This window comes from Glycine max, assembly GCF_000004515.6.
Source record: "Glycine max cultivar Williams 82 chromosome 5 unlocalized genomic scaffold, Glycine_max_v4.0 Gm05_scaffold_188, whole genome shotgun sequence".
In the NCBI taxonomy this organism is placed as follows: domain Eukaryota; kingdom Viridiplantae; phylum Streptophyta; class Magnoliopsida; order Fabales; family Fabaceae; genus Glycine; species Glycine max.
In genome coordinates this window covers 12,571-27,948 of record NW_024464665.1, presented here as the reverse complement: position 1 = coordinate 27,948, position 15,378 = coordinate 12,571, and the positions used below count along the sequence as shown (strand labels likewise).

At 33.6% G+C, this 15,378-nt stretch overlaps 1 protein-coding gene across 1 annotated transcript; it reads right to left on the bottom strand.

Annotated features, from left to right (window-relative positions):
* Positions 1-306: 306 nt before the first annotated feature.
* On the bottom strand, positions 307-1,070 carry LOC100500434 (uncharacterized). Its single transcript, NM_001251103.2, has one exon. The coding sequence runs from the start codon at positions 992-994 to the stop codon at positions 647-649; it is 348 nt and encodes a 115-aa protein (NP_001238032.2). The 5' UTR covers positions 995-1,070; the 3' UTR covers positions 307-646.
* Between the last annotated feature and the right edge of the window lie 14,308 nt (positions 1,071-15,378).

The following is a 15,378-nucleotide window of genomic DNA, read 5'->3' as shown; positions in this document are numbered from 1 at the left end:
CTCAGAATCTATAACAAAAGGAAGTAAACAAACTAGTGTAAATTAAAAATGCTATTTCTGGGAAACCCTAGCTAGACCCAGCAAATAGGTGCATCATTAATATTTTCCCGAGAATATGTATCCAGTGACAGAGTGCTCCTTGACTCTTCTCACAACTATGATTGCTCGTACGTAAGAAAAACCATTCATTATTACTTGCAACAATCATTAAATAGTATTAATGAATAGCAATATTCCGTTCTCCTTATTATTAGTTGAGTTTCTACACTAACATTTTCTCACGGGAAAAAAGTTGAAGCATGTTGTATATCGTACCCAAGCCTTGAATTTCGATATAGACAAAGTTTATCAATCACAAAGTAAGAACAGTTGCACACTTAGAAATAGAGAAGGAGAGAAGGAAGATGGTGACAAAGCAAACTAACACAATCCTTCAAACTAAAAATTGGTATAAAATTCAAAAGAGAAAACAAAAAAAGCTGCTTAATTAATTAGTAACATGCAATTAATATACTTATAGCAAAAACAAAAACAGAAAATGGATCGGACCGAGACGCTTGATTCCCCAAGAGTGTGAGTAGTTGGGATCCTCGTAGCAAAAGAGCCAAGACCCTTCTCACAACTCAATATATATAAGTTGCTGAAGCTAGCTAGCTAGATGCGAACTTAGGGTTTTTCTCATGCGCATGAGCGAAGCAGCAGCAGCAGCAACTTTGGATCTTCCTTGGTTGTGTTCGTCGTCTTCTTCTTGGGCTTGTGCTGTGTGGTGCTTGTGATGGTGAAGGTGATGATCATCATCAGCAGCATCAGGAGCAAAAGGTTGGGGGATGATGATGTTTGTGATAAAGGAATAAGGAGTGGGAGCCTTGAGGGGGTAATGATGATGATGGTTATGGACGATCAGAGAGAAGGGCAAGGAGGGTGAGGGCATGATGATTGCTGTTGGGTGAGGGCGTTGAAAGGTTGAAGAAAAATCCAAGGTAGTTCGTGCCATCCCTCTGAGAAAGAGAAAGAGACTACTTGATAGCTCTCTATTCTCTCTCCTTTTTCTATTGTGGGAAGATAGAAATAAAAAAAGAATTATACTATCACGAAAACCGTGGTGCCAACTTTTTTATGCCCTCCAGCTCTTGTTCGCTAGGAAAAGGAAAGATGACCCCATTGCAACATTTTTTAGGCATACAGTTCCACGACCAAAAGTCAGTGATTTATCTTTCAAACCATGAAGATTTATTTAAAGAATTAATTTGTTTTTGATATATATTCTTGTACACATGAATTTGAAGACCAAAACCCTAGTTAAATATTCAAGATCATAATTATCTGTCCATCATATCATAATAGTATTTCCCTTTCGTTTTCCATAGAGAAATTATCACCTGCCTCTATTGTTGCTGTCCGCATTGTGACATCCAATCAGATTTAAGTGCACATGTGGAACGGGATCAATTGTTTTGAACAAAATTATTAACCTAATTGCAAAATACTGAGGGGTTCAGAAAAGGTGCAGAATGATTGGGTCGTTGTAATATTATTATTCCTATATATGGATATAGTTGTGCTTGTCTAGACTGGTAGCTGAATTAGTGAAATCAGTTTCACATTTAATTAATTGAGGGTTTAAGATTCTTTATATGATGGGCAATTATTATATTGAAAAACAGTAAAAGGCTGTTTGTGACTGTATATGAAGTGGATGAATATTGAAATATGCTTATATGAGCTTTATAGGGTTTAGTTAAAGATGGAATTTGGCAGAACAGAGAGACATATATACCCATGGGAATAAAGAATGACAAAGTCATAAAAAGAACTGACTATGGCAGAGTTAGAGAGAATATAAGTGTTAAAAAAAATGTTAAGAGGAGGAAGGCACATAGTAATAAGAACAAGATAGAAATAGAATATGTGGCCTTGTGAAGGTAATGGTTGTCCTGCTGCAAAAGAGAACTTATGGGGACAAAAATGTTAGTTACTGTACACATAACGCAATAATGTTCCCGGCATTCTGAGGCTTGAAAGCAATAATTCATTGTTTACAGAGATAGAGGAAAAAAGATTCCCAGATAAGCATATTTTGAATGTTTGTCCAGTACCATATACTTGGTCTGATGATACTTCTTGATTCTCGCACTACTCAACAGTCTGATATATATGTGTGTAAAACATCTTTTGCATAATTCTTTTTGTTTTTATATTGCCCTTCCTTTCTTGCTTTTCAACATTTTTGCCGCACGCCCCCAACCCTTGCTTTTCTAGCTAGCTCACTTTATTTTATCTAACTCAAAATTCCTCCTATGTATGTTACCTCAAAACCTATATCCTATCTAATTTCCTTTTTTGGGTCCCCTTTTCACAAAATTGGCCAAGTAAGAACAATTAAGTTAATTTATCTCCGTTGGTCTTATTCTAGAATCTCAATAATTAATTTCTTTATTTTTTCTACTCCACTATTATACTCATCCTAGAGGCACTTGCGGTTCTATGAAGTATTGTGTGTTTGTTTGGTTTCTGTTTTGAGCATGTAGAGAGGACAAAAGTAGTTTTGGAAAATAACCCATCTAAACCCTTCGCTTATGACTTTATGTTTGACTAAGATAAAGTCACGCATTAGCCAGCCTTTTCTTCCACTTTCTCCTCTCATGAATGGAGGAAAATGTGGCAACCAAATTAGTTTGATGGAAAAGTGAAACTCTCGAATAAAAGTGGAATTCTTTTTTAGAGATTCAAATCTTTTTGGCACAAAACAGTCTAAGCCCCAAAGATATAAAGTGCACATACAGTGTGCCATGTGTCCTTTGTCCTTATTTTCTTATACAGAGGTTAATTAGTTGGACCGCCATTTATAGAGCAACCACCCAATGTTTTTGTACTCCTGAACACTGTATATATAATTTCATGAATATTAGGATAGTAAAAAAAAAAACTACTTTCTCTGATTTTTAAGTAGTCAAACCTGTAGGGTTATAATCATTATATTAGTAAATTTTCTACTACGAGTTATAAAAAGTAAAGTGCGTAAATTAAAACATTCTTTCAATTAAAATAATTAAGATTATATTTATCTTTAAATTTTAGCAGATTAAGAAGATGGTACATTTCAAATTATATATTTGAAAAAGTTTATCTTAGAGAAAAGCATTATTCTTTTCAGAAGATTTATAAAAATTATGAAGGAAAATAAATGTTTTTTTTAACTAATTAGATAAAAAGACATATTAGATCAATACTATATTTGTACGTTCCAAAAATTGTAATTAAGCCTTCCATCTTTCACCATACAATCCGGCATATCTTGATTTTTTCGATCTATTCTCCGATACACTTTTTGAATCATTAATTTCAAACATGGAATCATTGAGGGACTTGAAAACAGCAGCAAAGCAGGAGAGGAGTAGGTTAACTACTAGAGCATAAGAGGAGTAACCTATATTCTTCACTGACATGTTGAGCTTGTTTTCGACTGACATATCTATGTTGGGGACTTGGGGTCAAATTCACAAAGCAAACATGCTGCTGGCTTGTAATGACGGATCCAAAAGTTTTAAGTTCTGGAGGTAATTAATTCTCACATTTATAAATTTTTGGGTACAATACTTATTATAAATTATTTTTTTAACTATATTTTAAATTGTGAAGACAATTTATAACTCTATATACATTCCTTTTATATCAAGAAAAAATAAAAATCTTGTGGGGCAGCTTCCCCAAAACCCTCTAATTATGGTAAATTCGCCTCTGTTGGCCCACGCATAAATAACGAAATCAACCCAGTCCAAACCCTAATTAATCGAGCATCATTCCACGAAGCTGTGCAACATAACTAATATTAATACACCTGTGCCACACCAGATACTATTCATAAATATATTCTAACGAGCATCCTAGAATCGTAGGTCCCTATATTATGTAGTTTAAGATCATCATGTATTTATGATCCCAACTTAATTAATAATGTGATGCAATTAATAATTATGTAACACGTAGGGAATTATGACCAACCATATATAAGACTTACACGGGAAACCTAAGGTCACTTAATTTCATTCCATTTTACTTTTGATCGCCTCATGGACATTGATTTAGATATTGTATTTGAGTCCTTGCAGGTTATTAGAATATAAAATATTCTTTGTAATATTCCTTGTCTATTATATTTTTAGTAATAGCTTTATGTGAATTAAATAGCATTGATTCTGTGAATTAAATAGCATTGATTCTGTAGAATCAAATTGATTCAAAACTATTGTATATATACACACTTGAGACTATGAAATAAAGAAGCCAAATATTCTCTATTATTGTTATTCAATATGGTATCAATAAGTTTGGTACTGATCTCTCATTCCAAACCTAATCTCTAGCGCCGCCCTCATTCTCGTTACTGAATCCCAAAAACTCTTGAATCAAATTCAACTTTCCTCATCCATGGCTGGCTCGAATCCTCCCTCTCCACCATCTTCTGTTACACATCCTGCACTCACAGTCCCCAACATTACCAATTTTATCAAAGTTAAGTTAGATATAGAAAAGAGTCAGTACAACACTTGGTCAGAATTGTTCAAAATCCATGCAAGAGCCTACCAAGTTATTGATCACATTATTCCCTCCTCTGCTGATGATACACGTGATATATCTCTCCAACAAACAGACCCCAAGCTTTGGTCACGCCTTGATGCTGTTGTTCTCCAATGGATCTACGGAACTATTTCCGATGATTTGCTGAACACAATCATTGAACGTGACACGACGGCAGAAATGGCGTGGAACCGCTTGTTTGAAATCTTCTTTGATAATAAGCATTCCAGAGCACTCTATCTCGAACAAGAATTTTCGCGAGTGCAGATGGAACAATTCCCTAATGCTTCATCATACTGTCAACATTTGAAAACACTATCTGATCAATTGTCAAATGTTGGTGCGCCAGTATCAAATGAAAGATTGGTGTTGCAACTTATTTCTGGACTAACAGATGCCTATGCCGCCGTCGGATCACAGATTCGACATGGAGAAACTCTCCCGCCCTTCTACAAAGCCCGTTCAATGATTGTTTTAGAGGAAACAGCAAAGGCGCAAAAGGCTGCAACCGTTACAGACAATTCTGCGTTTCTCGCTTCTCAAGATGTCAGCACTGTTAATAATTCTTCTCAACAGAATTATAACAATACACCAAACAGCACCAATCAGGTCGTGGCAGCGACAATACAGCCTCTAACCGCGGTCGTGGTAGCAACCGTGGTGGCCGTGGTAATCGTGGTAGAGGTCGCAACGGAGGTCGCAATAATCGGTCACAATATTACCAATATCCGCAACAACAACAGTGGGCTGTTCCACCTTGGGCTGCACCGTGGCAACCATGGGCCACGCCACCATGTCCGTACCCAACTACGCCAAATTGGCAACATCAGTCCACTCCTCGCCAGCAAGGAATTCTTGGACCAAAGCCTCCACAAGCTCATATGGCAGCCACATCAGCAAATAATGCTCAACCATCATATGCATCAACCGACATTCAAGCTGCAATGCATACTCTTTCTATGGCTCCTCCTGATGATCAGTGGTACATGGATACCGGGGCCACCTCTCACATGACTGCAAATGGAGGTAATCTCACTTCTTATTCCAATATGAGCAATAATATTATCGTTGGTAGTGGTCATAATATTCCAGTTATTGGTCGAGGAAATGCATTAATCCCAAATTCTCACCACCCCTTAACCCTACATAATGTCTTACATGCACCTCAGTTAATTAAAAATCTTGTTTCTGTAAGAAAATTTACCATTGACAATGATATTTCTGTTGAATTTGATCCATTTGGTTTTTCTGTGAAGGATTTTCAGACAGGGATTATTTTAATGAGATGTGATAGCTCAGGCGATCTATATCCACTCACCTCAAGACCAACCACTACCTACCCATCCAATTTTGTCGCTTTATCCAAAGAATTATGGCACAATCGTTTAGGACATCCAGGCATTCCAGTTTTTAATTCTCTACAAAGAAACAATTTTATTTTATGTAATAAGCTTCCAAAGCATTATTTTTGTCATTCCTGTCCTCTTGGAAAACACACAAAATTACCTTTTTATGAATCTTCTTCTTATACTATGATGCCTTTTGATATTGTTCACAGTGATATTTGGACGTCCCCTGTGCTCAGCTCAGGTGGACATCGTTATTATGCTTTGTTCCTAGATGACTTCACGAATTTTTTGTGGACTTTTCCAATTGCAAATAAATCTCAAGTCCATTCCATCTTTATTCAGTTCCGTGCTCATATTAAAACACAATTTGAAAGAGAAATCAAATGTTTTCAATGTGATAATGGAAAAGAATATGACAATGCACATTTTCATAAATTTTGTGAACTAAATGGAATGACGTTTCGATTCTCTTGTCCATACACCTCACCCCAAAATGGAAAAGCCGAAAGAAAAATTCGCACCATCAATAATATCATTCGCACCCTCCTGGCCCATGCTTCTCTCCCATCTCATTTTTGGCATCATGCACTACAGATGGCTACTTACCTCCTCAACATACTCCCTAACAAAAAGCTTGCCCTACAAACCCCTACTAAAATTCTCTACCAAAAAGATCCGTCATATTCTCACCTTAAAGTTTTTGGTTGTCTCTGTTACCCTCTTATTCCCTCTGTAACTAGAAATAAATTACAGCCTCGCTCAACTCCATGCGTCTTTTTAGGTTATCCTTCAAATCACCGAGGTTATAAATGTTATGAGTTGTCGAGTCGTAAAATTATTCTTTGTAGGCATGTTACTTTTGATGAAAATACGTTTCCGTTTTCTGCCTTGAATGCTCCTCCAACCTCTAGTTATGATTTTTTGGATACAAGCGACACACCATTTCTTAAAACCGACCCAACCTCTTCACCCCTCATGACACCAACGCCTAACCAACATTCCCCTCATCCAAATACTACCCCATTACCAACACCTATCTCATTACCCAATTACACTACTACAACCCCCACCTCCCAACATATGCCATCATCAACCTCTGTCCCTTCCTCCACACAAACTACCGAACCAATCAGCTCATCATCACCATCACCCCCTTCCCCTCAAATGACCACTAGAGCACAACATGGCATTTTTAAGCCTCGCAAACTTTTCAATCTCCACGCATCAGCTTCACACTCAATTTCTCCCTTGCCTACCAATCCCATTAATGCATTACAAGATCCTAATTGGAAAATGGCCATGACCGACGAATATAATGCTCTTATTGAAAATAAGACGTGGGACTTAGTGCCCCGTCCAACTGATGCTAATGTTATCCGAAGTTTGTGGCTTTTCAGGCATAAAAAGAAAGCTGATGGTTCATTTGAAAGGTACAAGGCTCGGCTAGTAGGTAATGGTTCGAATCAACAGACTGGTGTCGATTGCGGAGAAACCTTTAGTCCCGTAGTTAAATCAGCAACTATTCGAACGGTTCTCAGTATTGCTCTTTCCAAATCATGGGGTCTTCATCAGTTGGATGTCAAAAATGCTTTCCTACATGGTAATCTCAATGAAACCGTGTACATGTACCAACCTGCTGGCTTCCGCAATCCGCAATACCCTGATTATGTATGCTTGTTGAAGAAGTCTCTCTATGGTCTTAAACAAGCACCTCGTGCTTGGTACCAACGCTTCACTGATTTTGTTGCTACCTTGGGCTTTTCTCATAGTATATGTGATAACTCATTATTCACCTACCACAATGGCAATGACACGGCCTACATCCTTCTTTATGTAGATGATATCATTCTCACTGCATCCTCTGACACTCTACGCCAATCTATCATGTCTAAACTGAGTTCCGAATTTGCTATGAAAGATTTGGGTCCTCTTAGTTATTTTCTAGGTATCTCAGTTACCAGGCATTCCAGTAGTATGTTTCTCTCTCAACATAAATATGCTGAAGAAATCATTGAGAGAGCTTCCATGTCCTCCTGCAAACCGGTTTCAACTCCAGTGGATACAAAAGCAAAACTCAGTGGAACCTCTGGCAACCCATATCATGATCCATCTGAATATAGAAGTCTTGCTGGTGCTTTGCAATACCTTACTTTCACAAGACCTGATATTTCTTATGTCGTTCAGCAAGTATGTCTTTTCATGCATGATCCAAGAACACAACACATGAATGCCTTGAAGCGAATCATTCGATACATCAAAGGCACCATCACTCACGGTTTACATCTCTCTCCCTCCTCAGCTGACAAACTCACCACATATACTGATGCTGACTGGGGGGGATGTCCGGACACCCGCAGGTCCACGTCCGGTTATTGTGTTTATCTTGGAGATAATTTAGTTTCATGGTCTGCCAAACGTCAACCAACTCTTTCTCGTTCTAGTGCAGAGGCAGAGTATCGTGGTGTTGCTAACGTTGTCTCTGAATCCTGTTGGCTTCGAAATTTACTCTTAGAACTTCAGTGTCCTATTGCGAAAGCCACACTAGTATATTGTGACAATGTTAGTGTTGTCTACTTATCAGGAAATCCCATTCAACACCAACGCACTAAACACATTGAAATGGATATTCATTTTGTGCGTGAAAAGGTTGCTCGTGGCCAGATACGCGTTCTACATGTTCCTTCACGCTACCAAATAGCTGACATTTTCACAAAGGGCCTTCCGCTGCAGCTATTCAGCGACTTCAGAGATAGTCTCAACATTCGTCCTCCTCCCGTTTCGACTACGGGGGTGTATTAGAATATAAAATATTCCTTGTCTATTATATTTTTAGTAATAGCTTTATGTGAATTAAATAGCATTGATTCTGTTATTATATTTTTAGTAATAGCTTTATGTGAATTAAATAGCATTGATTCTGTAGAATCAAATTGATTCAAAACTATTGTATATATACACACTTGAGACTATGAAATAAGCAAGCCAAATATTCTCTATTATTGTTATTCAATAAGGAATTTTATACATTTATAAAAGGGATGTTTAATTGAATATTTATTTAATGAAAGAGTATCCTAACTTTTAGTCTATTATTTACTACATTTTTTTATTTTTTTATTTTATAAAAAATTAAAAAAACTTGAGTGCTATAGTTAGGATACTTTTATTCTCAAATTAGTTCCTATTATAGTTAGGATACTTTTATTCTTCCAACTCACGAGATTGTTATGTTTGACGGGCTAATTAATGTCCTAATGCGAATTGGTTGATAAAATTGAGTGCTTTGGTATTTTCGTGTTTTTGAACCTATGATTTTGATTCATTTGATTTTAATATGATTATATGAAATTGTTTGAGTCTTTTTACTCCCCACGTTATGAGTATCATTTTTGTATAATTTGTTTGTATTTTGGACAAAATTTACTAGATTAGCGTGAGAATTAGATTGTTAAAAATATTATTTATCATGTTTTGGTCTCAAGCTTATTATGTGTTGATGATTATAACACATATATATGTATATGAATTGTTAAAATAAATTAGAAATTAATAGTTCAAACAATCAAATTAAATTAAAGGAAATTAATATATTAAGATTGAACAATAAATAGTCTCAATGCATTTTTAGTATAATTATTTATTAACTCCTTTTAATTGAAAATAACATAGTTTGATTTAATATATACACGTTTTGTGACACGTAAATATTAATATTGTGTGATATTTATATGATTCATGAAGTGTGATAACATGTTACATTGGAATTATAACATTGTAACTGAGATTAGGTGTAGGTGATAAATTTAGTATGTGTTGAATTGTAAGATACATGTGTATTGAAATGTTATGTGCATTGAGTTGTGACCTATGAATCGTACAATCACACGACTGTAAGACCCTTTAAGAGCGACGAGTTAATGCGTGAGGAGTATTGTGATGGGATCCACTATGGGAATCTGACAAGTTGAATCACTTTGAGGCGTGACAAGTTTACAATTATTTTGAGAACAATTGAGGAGTCGTGTATTTTGTATAGGTCATAGGTAAAGTCTGCGTGTTAAAATATTTATTGTGTTACACCCAATTTGAGTGCTCCTTTAAGCATGTGTCAATCCCGCATGATTAAAGCATTCTCGCAAAATAATGTGACCATGACTCGTCTTCCTATGATTTTATCTAGTGAAAGTGACCTGACTTACCACTGTGTGATTTGTCTTGTCATGTACTCCAAGGCGTCCGACGAGATTTTTCACTGATATGGTACCACATTGCATATAGAATTGAGTCTTAATATATCTGTTGCATAACGCCTGTGTAATGATCATTGTGATTTGTTACATGATGATGGATAATGAATTGTGTGAGTATGAAATATTGTGTTGTACTTGAAATGTAATGTTTAGAACATGTGATTAATGTGAAGGTGTGAAATTGGATTTTGTGATTAAATCCTTGGGACAAGTGATGTTAGATAATGAGTGGTAAAATAATATGAATTGTGCTAAGTTGAGGTTGTTATACTCATATTATATATGTGTGTGTGTGTGGATGGGTGTGCGCACGTGTGTGCTTTCATATATCTCTACCTGTTTAGGAATGTGATAACTCACTCCCTGTGTGTTTTTTGTGTTTGGATCCTGTGATGATCTCGAACCTTGTGTTTGTGAGAGTAGATTGGTTAAGTGGATGACTTTAAAGAATCTCATGCTAGAGGACACTAGGATACAATACTCTGATAGGATGTGACATTGGAATATGAGTTTTTATATTAATTGCATGAAGTTCTGGACATGTAGTTTTTATCATTTTTGTTTCATATGTTGAGTCTTTATTTCTTTCTTTGGAGTTTTGAATGACTTTATTTTGAGCCGAAAATGTTTTCATACCCTTAATTGATAAGTGTTTAATTTAATGATTAACGTGAATATGAACCTTTTACCCATGTGAACTCCTTTATGTTTTTTTGAATGAAATCATTTTATGTAATTTCGTATTTTCATGTATTATATATATATATATATATATATATATATATATATATATATATATAAGGGGTAGAGAGTGTCACACAGGAACATGTATCATAACTCTTAACATTCAATTAATCCAAAATAACAAAAAAAAATCATTTTATTTTTGGGATTTAGGTCATATTACCTAGTTCTCAAGTAAATTTTGAATATGAAAACACACCATCATGAAATGGTTAAAATATATGGTTGATCTTGTCATGCATGACTCATTTTATGGGTAGGGCAAAGTTAAAGTCCAGTGTTAGGGTCATTTATTATTGGGTTATGAAGCGGATTAGGGGTGCCACAGCAAAGCCCCAACGGAATGCGTAATATTGTACGTGGATTTAAATAACACAAGTGGATTAAGAAAATGTACATGTAAAGATAATGTACACATATAGTGTGAGGTAAAGTCCCACAACGGGTAAAAATAAAAAAGTTGAGTACCATATAAGTGAGAAGAAGACTCATAAACCTGAACTTTCAGGTTTTGAGTTAAGGTGTGGAGGTTCACTTATATGATTGTTTGTGATCCATTGATGAAAAAAAAATTGGTTCTAAATTGATCTCTTATATTTTAAATTTTTTGAAATGGTACCCTAAAGAATTTTTAATAACATGTGTATCCTTTCGTTAGTTTTAACCCAAAGAGTGTTAAACTTGTGTTATTGGCAACTGCGGCTCCTCTGCCTCCCGTGGCGGTGCAATTTTTGGTAGTTGTTTCGCCCTATGGTTCCACAATCATGGAGAGGTTATAACCTTTGACGAGATTCACGTTGAAGAAATCCAATCCATTGGCATCATTCAAGGTGAACTCCACTATCGTGACCGACAAAATGACGTTACTACCATTACATTCCACAACGGAGGAACCACAATTGACTTGTCGGTGATGCAGCTTCAATACATTTGGGTTAAAACTAACGAAAAGACAAATGTGTTACTAAAAAAAATTCTTTAGGGGACCATTTTAAAACTTTGAAAACATAAGAGACCAATTTTAAAAAGAAATAAGTTAAGACACCAACCATATATATTTTAGCCTTACGAAAGCAGAAAATTCTAATACACACTCACTTTTTTTCCAAATTTTTGGGTACAAGAGAAAATAATTGAAAAAATAAGAGATCGAAACTCCTCAACAAAAAAAAAATAGCCATAAATGAAAAGCGTTCTCACAACATCGATTGGAAATTTTGAAGCAAAGGTCCTAAGGGTTCATTAAGGACAACAAAGACAGTCTTTCAATACAACATCAACTTAACTAGAACATAAGCTCATGGTTCTCTACACAAAAGGTGTGACCAAGCAAGCAAATTCAAGTCCAACCTCTCTTATTTTTGGGTTATTATAGATATGTAATATGTCTACTTTTTCTTTCATCTCATTTTTACTTCATGTTCTTTCTTATTATATTATTTTATCATTTGTTATATATATATTTTTTCTTATCTTTCTTTTCCTACTGAAAGAAACTCTAACATAAATTGGAGGAAAAACTCAGTTTCTGAAATGATCTTTTCATTGATTCAACTGAATGTTTACAAGATTAGCTATAAACACAAGCTAAACTATGGTTAGAACATAAGCTAACTAGAGTTAGTTGTGACTAACTATAAAACTAACCAAAAATAGAAAGTTAACAACTAAGCTAACAAAATTAGTTGCTAACTAAGGTCCAAAATGGAAAATAAAGAATACAATTGTTGGAGAACTTGTCTAATCCTAATACCTTCTATACCCAAATTCACCCAAAAATGGAATGGACTTAATACTTATCTTTATTTTTTTTTTATTTCTCTTATAGCATTTATCATATTTATTGTTTTTATATGAACCTCTTGCCTAGTTAAAAAAATGTTTATGATTTTCTCTCTATATTTTCTTTTTCCTTTTCTTCCTATATATCTCTTCCTTTTGTTCCAATCCACCTCATTTTAGGCTAATTGACTATCACTGCTCTATGAAAATTTTGAAAAGTGTAAGTAAATTTCCACCGAGTTATGTGTTTAAGATTTTCAAGAGACTACAATATGATCACTACTATATATCTATCCTTTAACAACATTTTTTTTCTAATCTTTAATAATTTTTTTGTTGAAAACCTTTGACAACATTCAAAAAATATTGTCAAATATGAATAAATGTTATTAACATATTTTTGTGACATTTTAGCAAAGGTTACATATAGTCCATATTGTCGAAGTCTTTTTATAATATTTTTAAGTTTTAACAATATAAATTATACATAATATTTGATAAAATATCTAAAAAATATATTAATAACATTTATTTATAATTTGATGATATTTTTTTTATTAAGTGTTTAAAAAAATATTATTAAAGATTATATATATATATATATATATATATATATATATATATATATATATATATATATATATATATATAGAAGTGAATGCTTGGTTTAACTATTACATACTATAGACAACTGCTTGGTTGAAGTTTTTTTTAACTATTACATACTCTATGATATGAAAACATGAGGTTCAATTTCCTTTTAAATAATCTCAAGATTTATTAAATGTGTGGTTTTAATGGTGTGTTTGATAGAGAGGGGTGAAAATGAATGAAAGTGTGGAAAATGAAAAAAGATGAAGGAGTGTAAAATATTGATTTGGTAGAAATAAAAGAAAGTATAAAATAGATGAAAGATTTAAATTAAAATAATTTGATAGGTAAAATAAAAATTGAAAAAAAGATAATTAATTATACATTTTTACATAATCAATTTGGCATGTATAAAACGTGTGAGAAACTCATTTTCTTATGTCATCTCTCTTCACTCTTTTCTCTTATACATACATTAACACTTATTTATTTTCTTTTTACTCTCATCTCATCTTATCGTATTTTTTTAGTAAAAGTTTTATCTCAAGAATCCATATTTTTTTTAAAAATATTATAGCTCCCAAACACCCATCTCACTACATTATTTCTTGTGTCAACTCAATTTAATTGGATCTCATATTCACCCCTTTAAACAAACATCCCCTAAATCAAAATATGTTATTGATGATTCCCGTTACGTCTTTTCCCTGACTTTTTTTTATTAAGTTTCTTTGCTTTTTATATTTCGTAGAAGTCTGTTTTTGCTTCAAGGAAAGAAAAAGGGTTTCAGATGGAAACACGAGCTACGGTACTGTACGGTGTTACTGTAGGTACTGCGCAGGTGCTCAGTGTCAATAGACAGTGGTCAACAAAATAAGCGCTCCGGCCAGCTGGGAACACTGCTTGCCAACCACAGTTGCACTGCCGAATTTAGACTCTCTCAATTATGATTTGTACGGCATTGTAGCTCTGAGTAAATTAACATAGATGAAAATAGATGAAGGCTGAGATAGAGTTTAGGATGTGTTTGGTACATAGGAAAAAATAATGCAACTTAGTTTTAAAAAGTGAGAGTGAAAATAGATGAAGATAAAAATACTAAATTAAATCATTTGGTTGAAAAGAAATACAAAGATGAGAAGAGAAATAAGTAAAAGTAGATAAAAAAATAATACAAGCAGACTCCATTGTCTTAAAACTTATTTTTATCTTATTTATCCTATTACAAGCGCCCAAATATTATTTTCATCTTCTAATATTGTTTTCATCTATCAAACCAAACATAACCTTGAAGATATTTTAGTTGAAAAAAATTAAAAAAGACATAGAGATATGAATAAAAATAGATTAAAAATTACTTTAGACTTTGCCAACAAGCAATTGTTCATTGGTGCTCCAAGATTGAATCCTCTTTTTGGCCTTTTCCGTACTTAACTCTTTGGAGATAATAAAGTCTCTTATTTGAATGATTTTTTTTATCAAAACTGAATCTGATGAAGAAGTATTGTAATTCCACACATTGCTCCCTCTGAAATAGTAATGGTGAACCCACCAAATCTCATTTTATTTTCACTTTATTTTTAAGATATATACCAAAACAATCAATACTATTTCCATCATTCCTATTTCTGTTCTCTTATCTTATTTTTATCTAACCAAACAGGTATAAAATATATAATTGTGTCACACAATAATTGTTGAAACTAAAAAAGACTATACTAAATAAGTTTTGAAAAAAGTGTAATGGGCAAAACATATTAATCTAAAATTCAAAATAATGTTTACTTAATTGATATATTAACATATACTTAGAGAACAAAATGGTAGTAAATGCTTAAATTTAAAAATTTAGATGAAACAACAAAAAATTTAACGACTTATTTAAAAACGATTAGTTCTAAAAATTGATGTGATAATATTATATACTTTCATAGATCAAAATCATAGTTTACTTGTGATAATTAATATGACTCAAGATTAGATATATGTCAATCAAAATTTGTTTGACATGTGTCTTAACACATTTTTATAATACTTATTTTTATTATTGTCTAAAATTGATCAAAATATATAATATTATGTAA

What these genes read in the sequence shown, in the direction of transcription:
- LOC100500434 (NM_001251103.2), bottom strand. Translation starts at nt 994, where the DNA reads ATGGCACGAACTACCTTGGATTTTTCTTCAACCTTTCAACGCCCTCAC.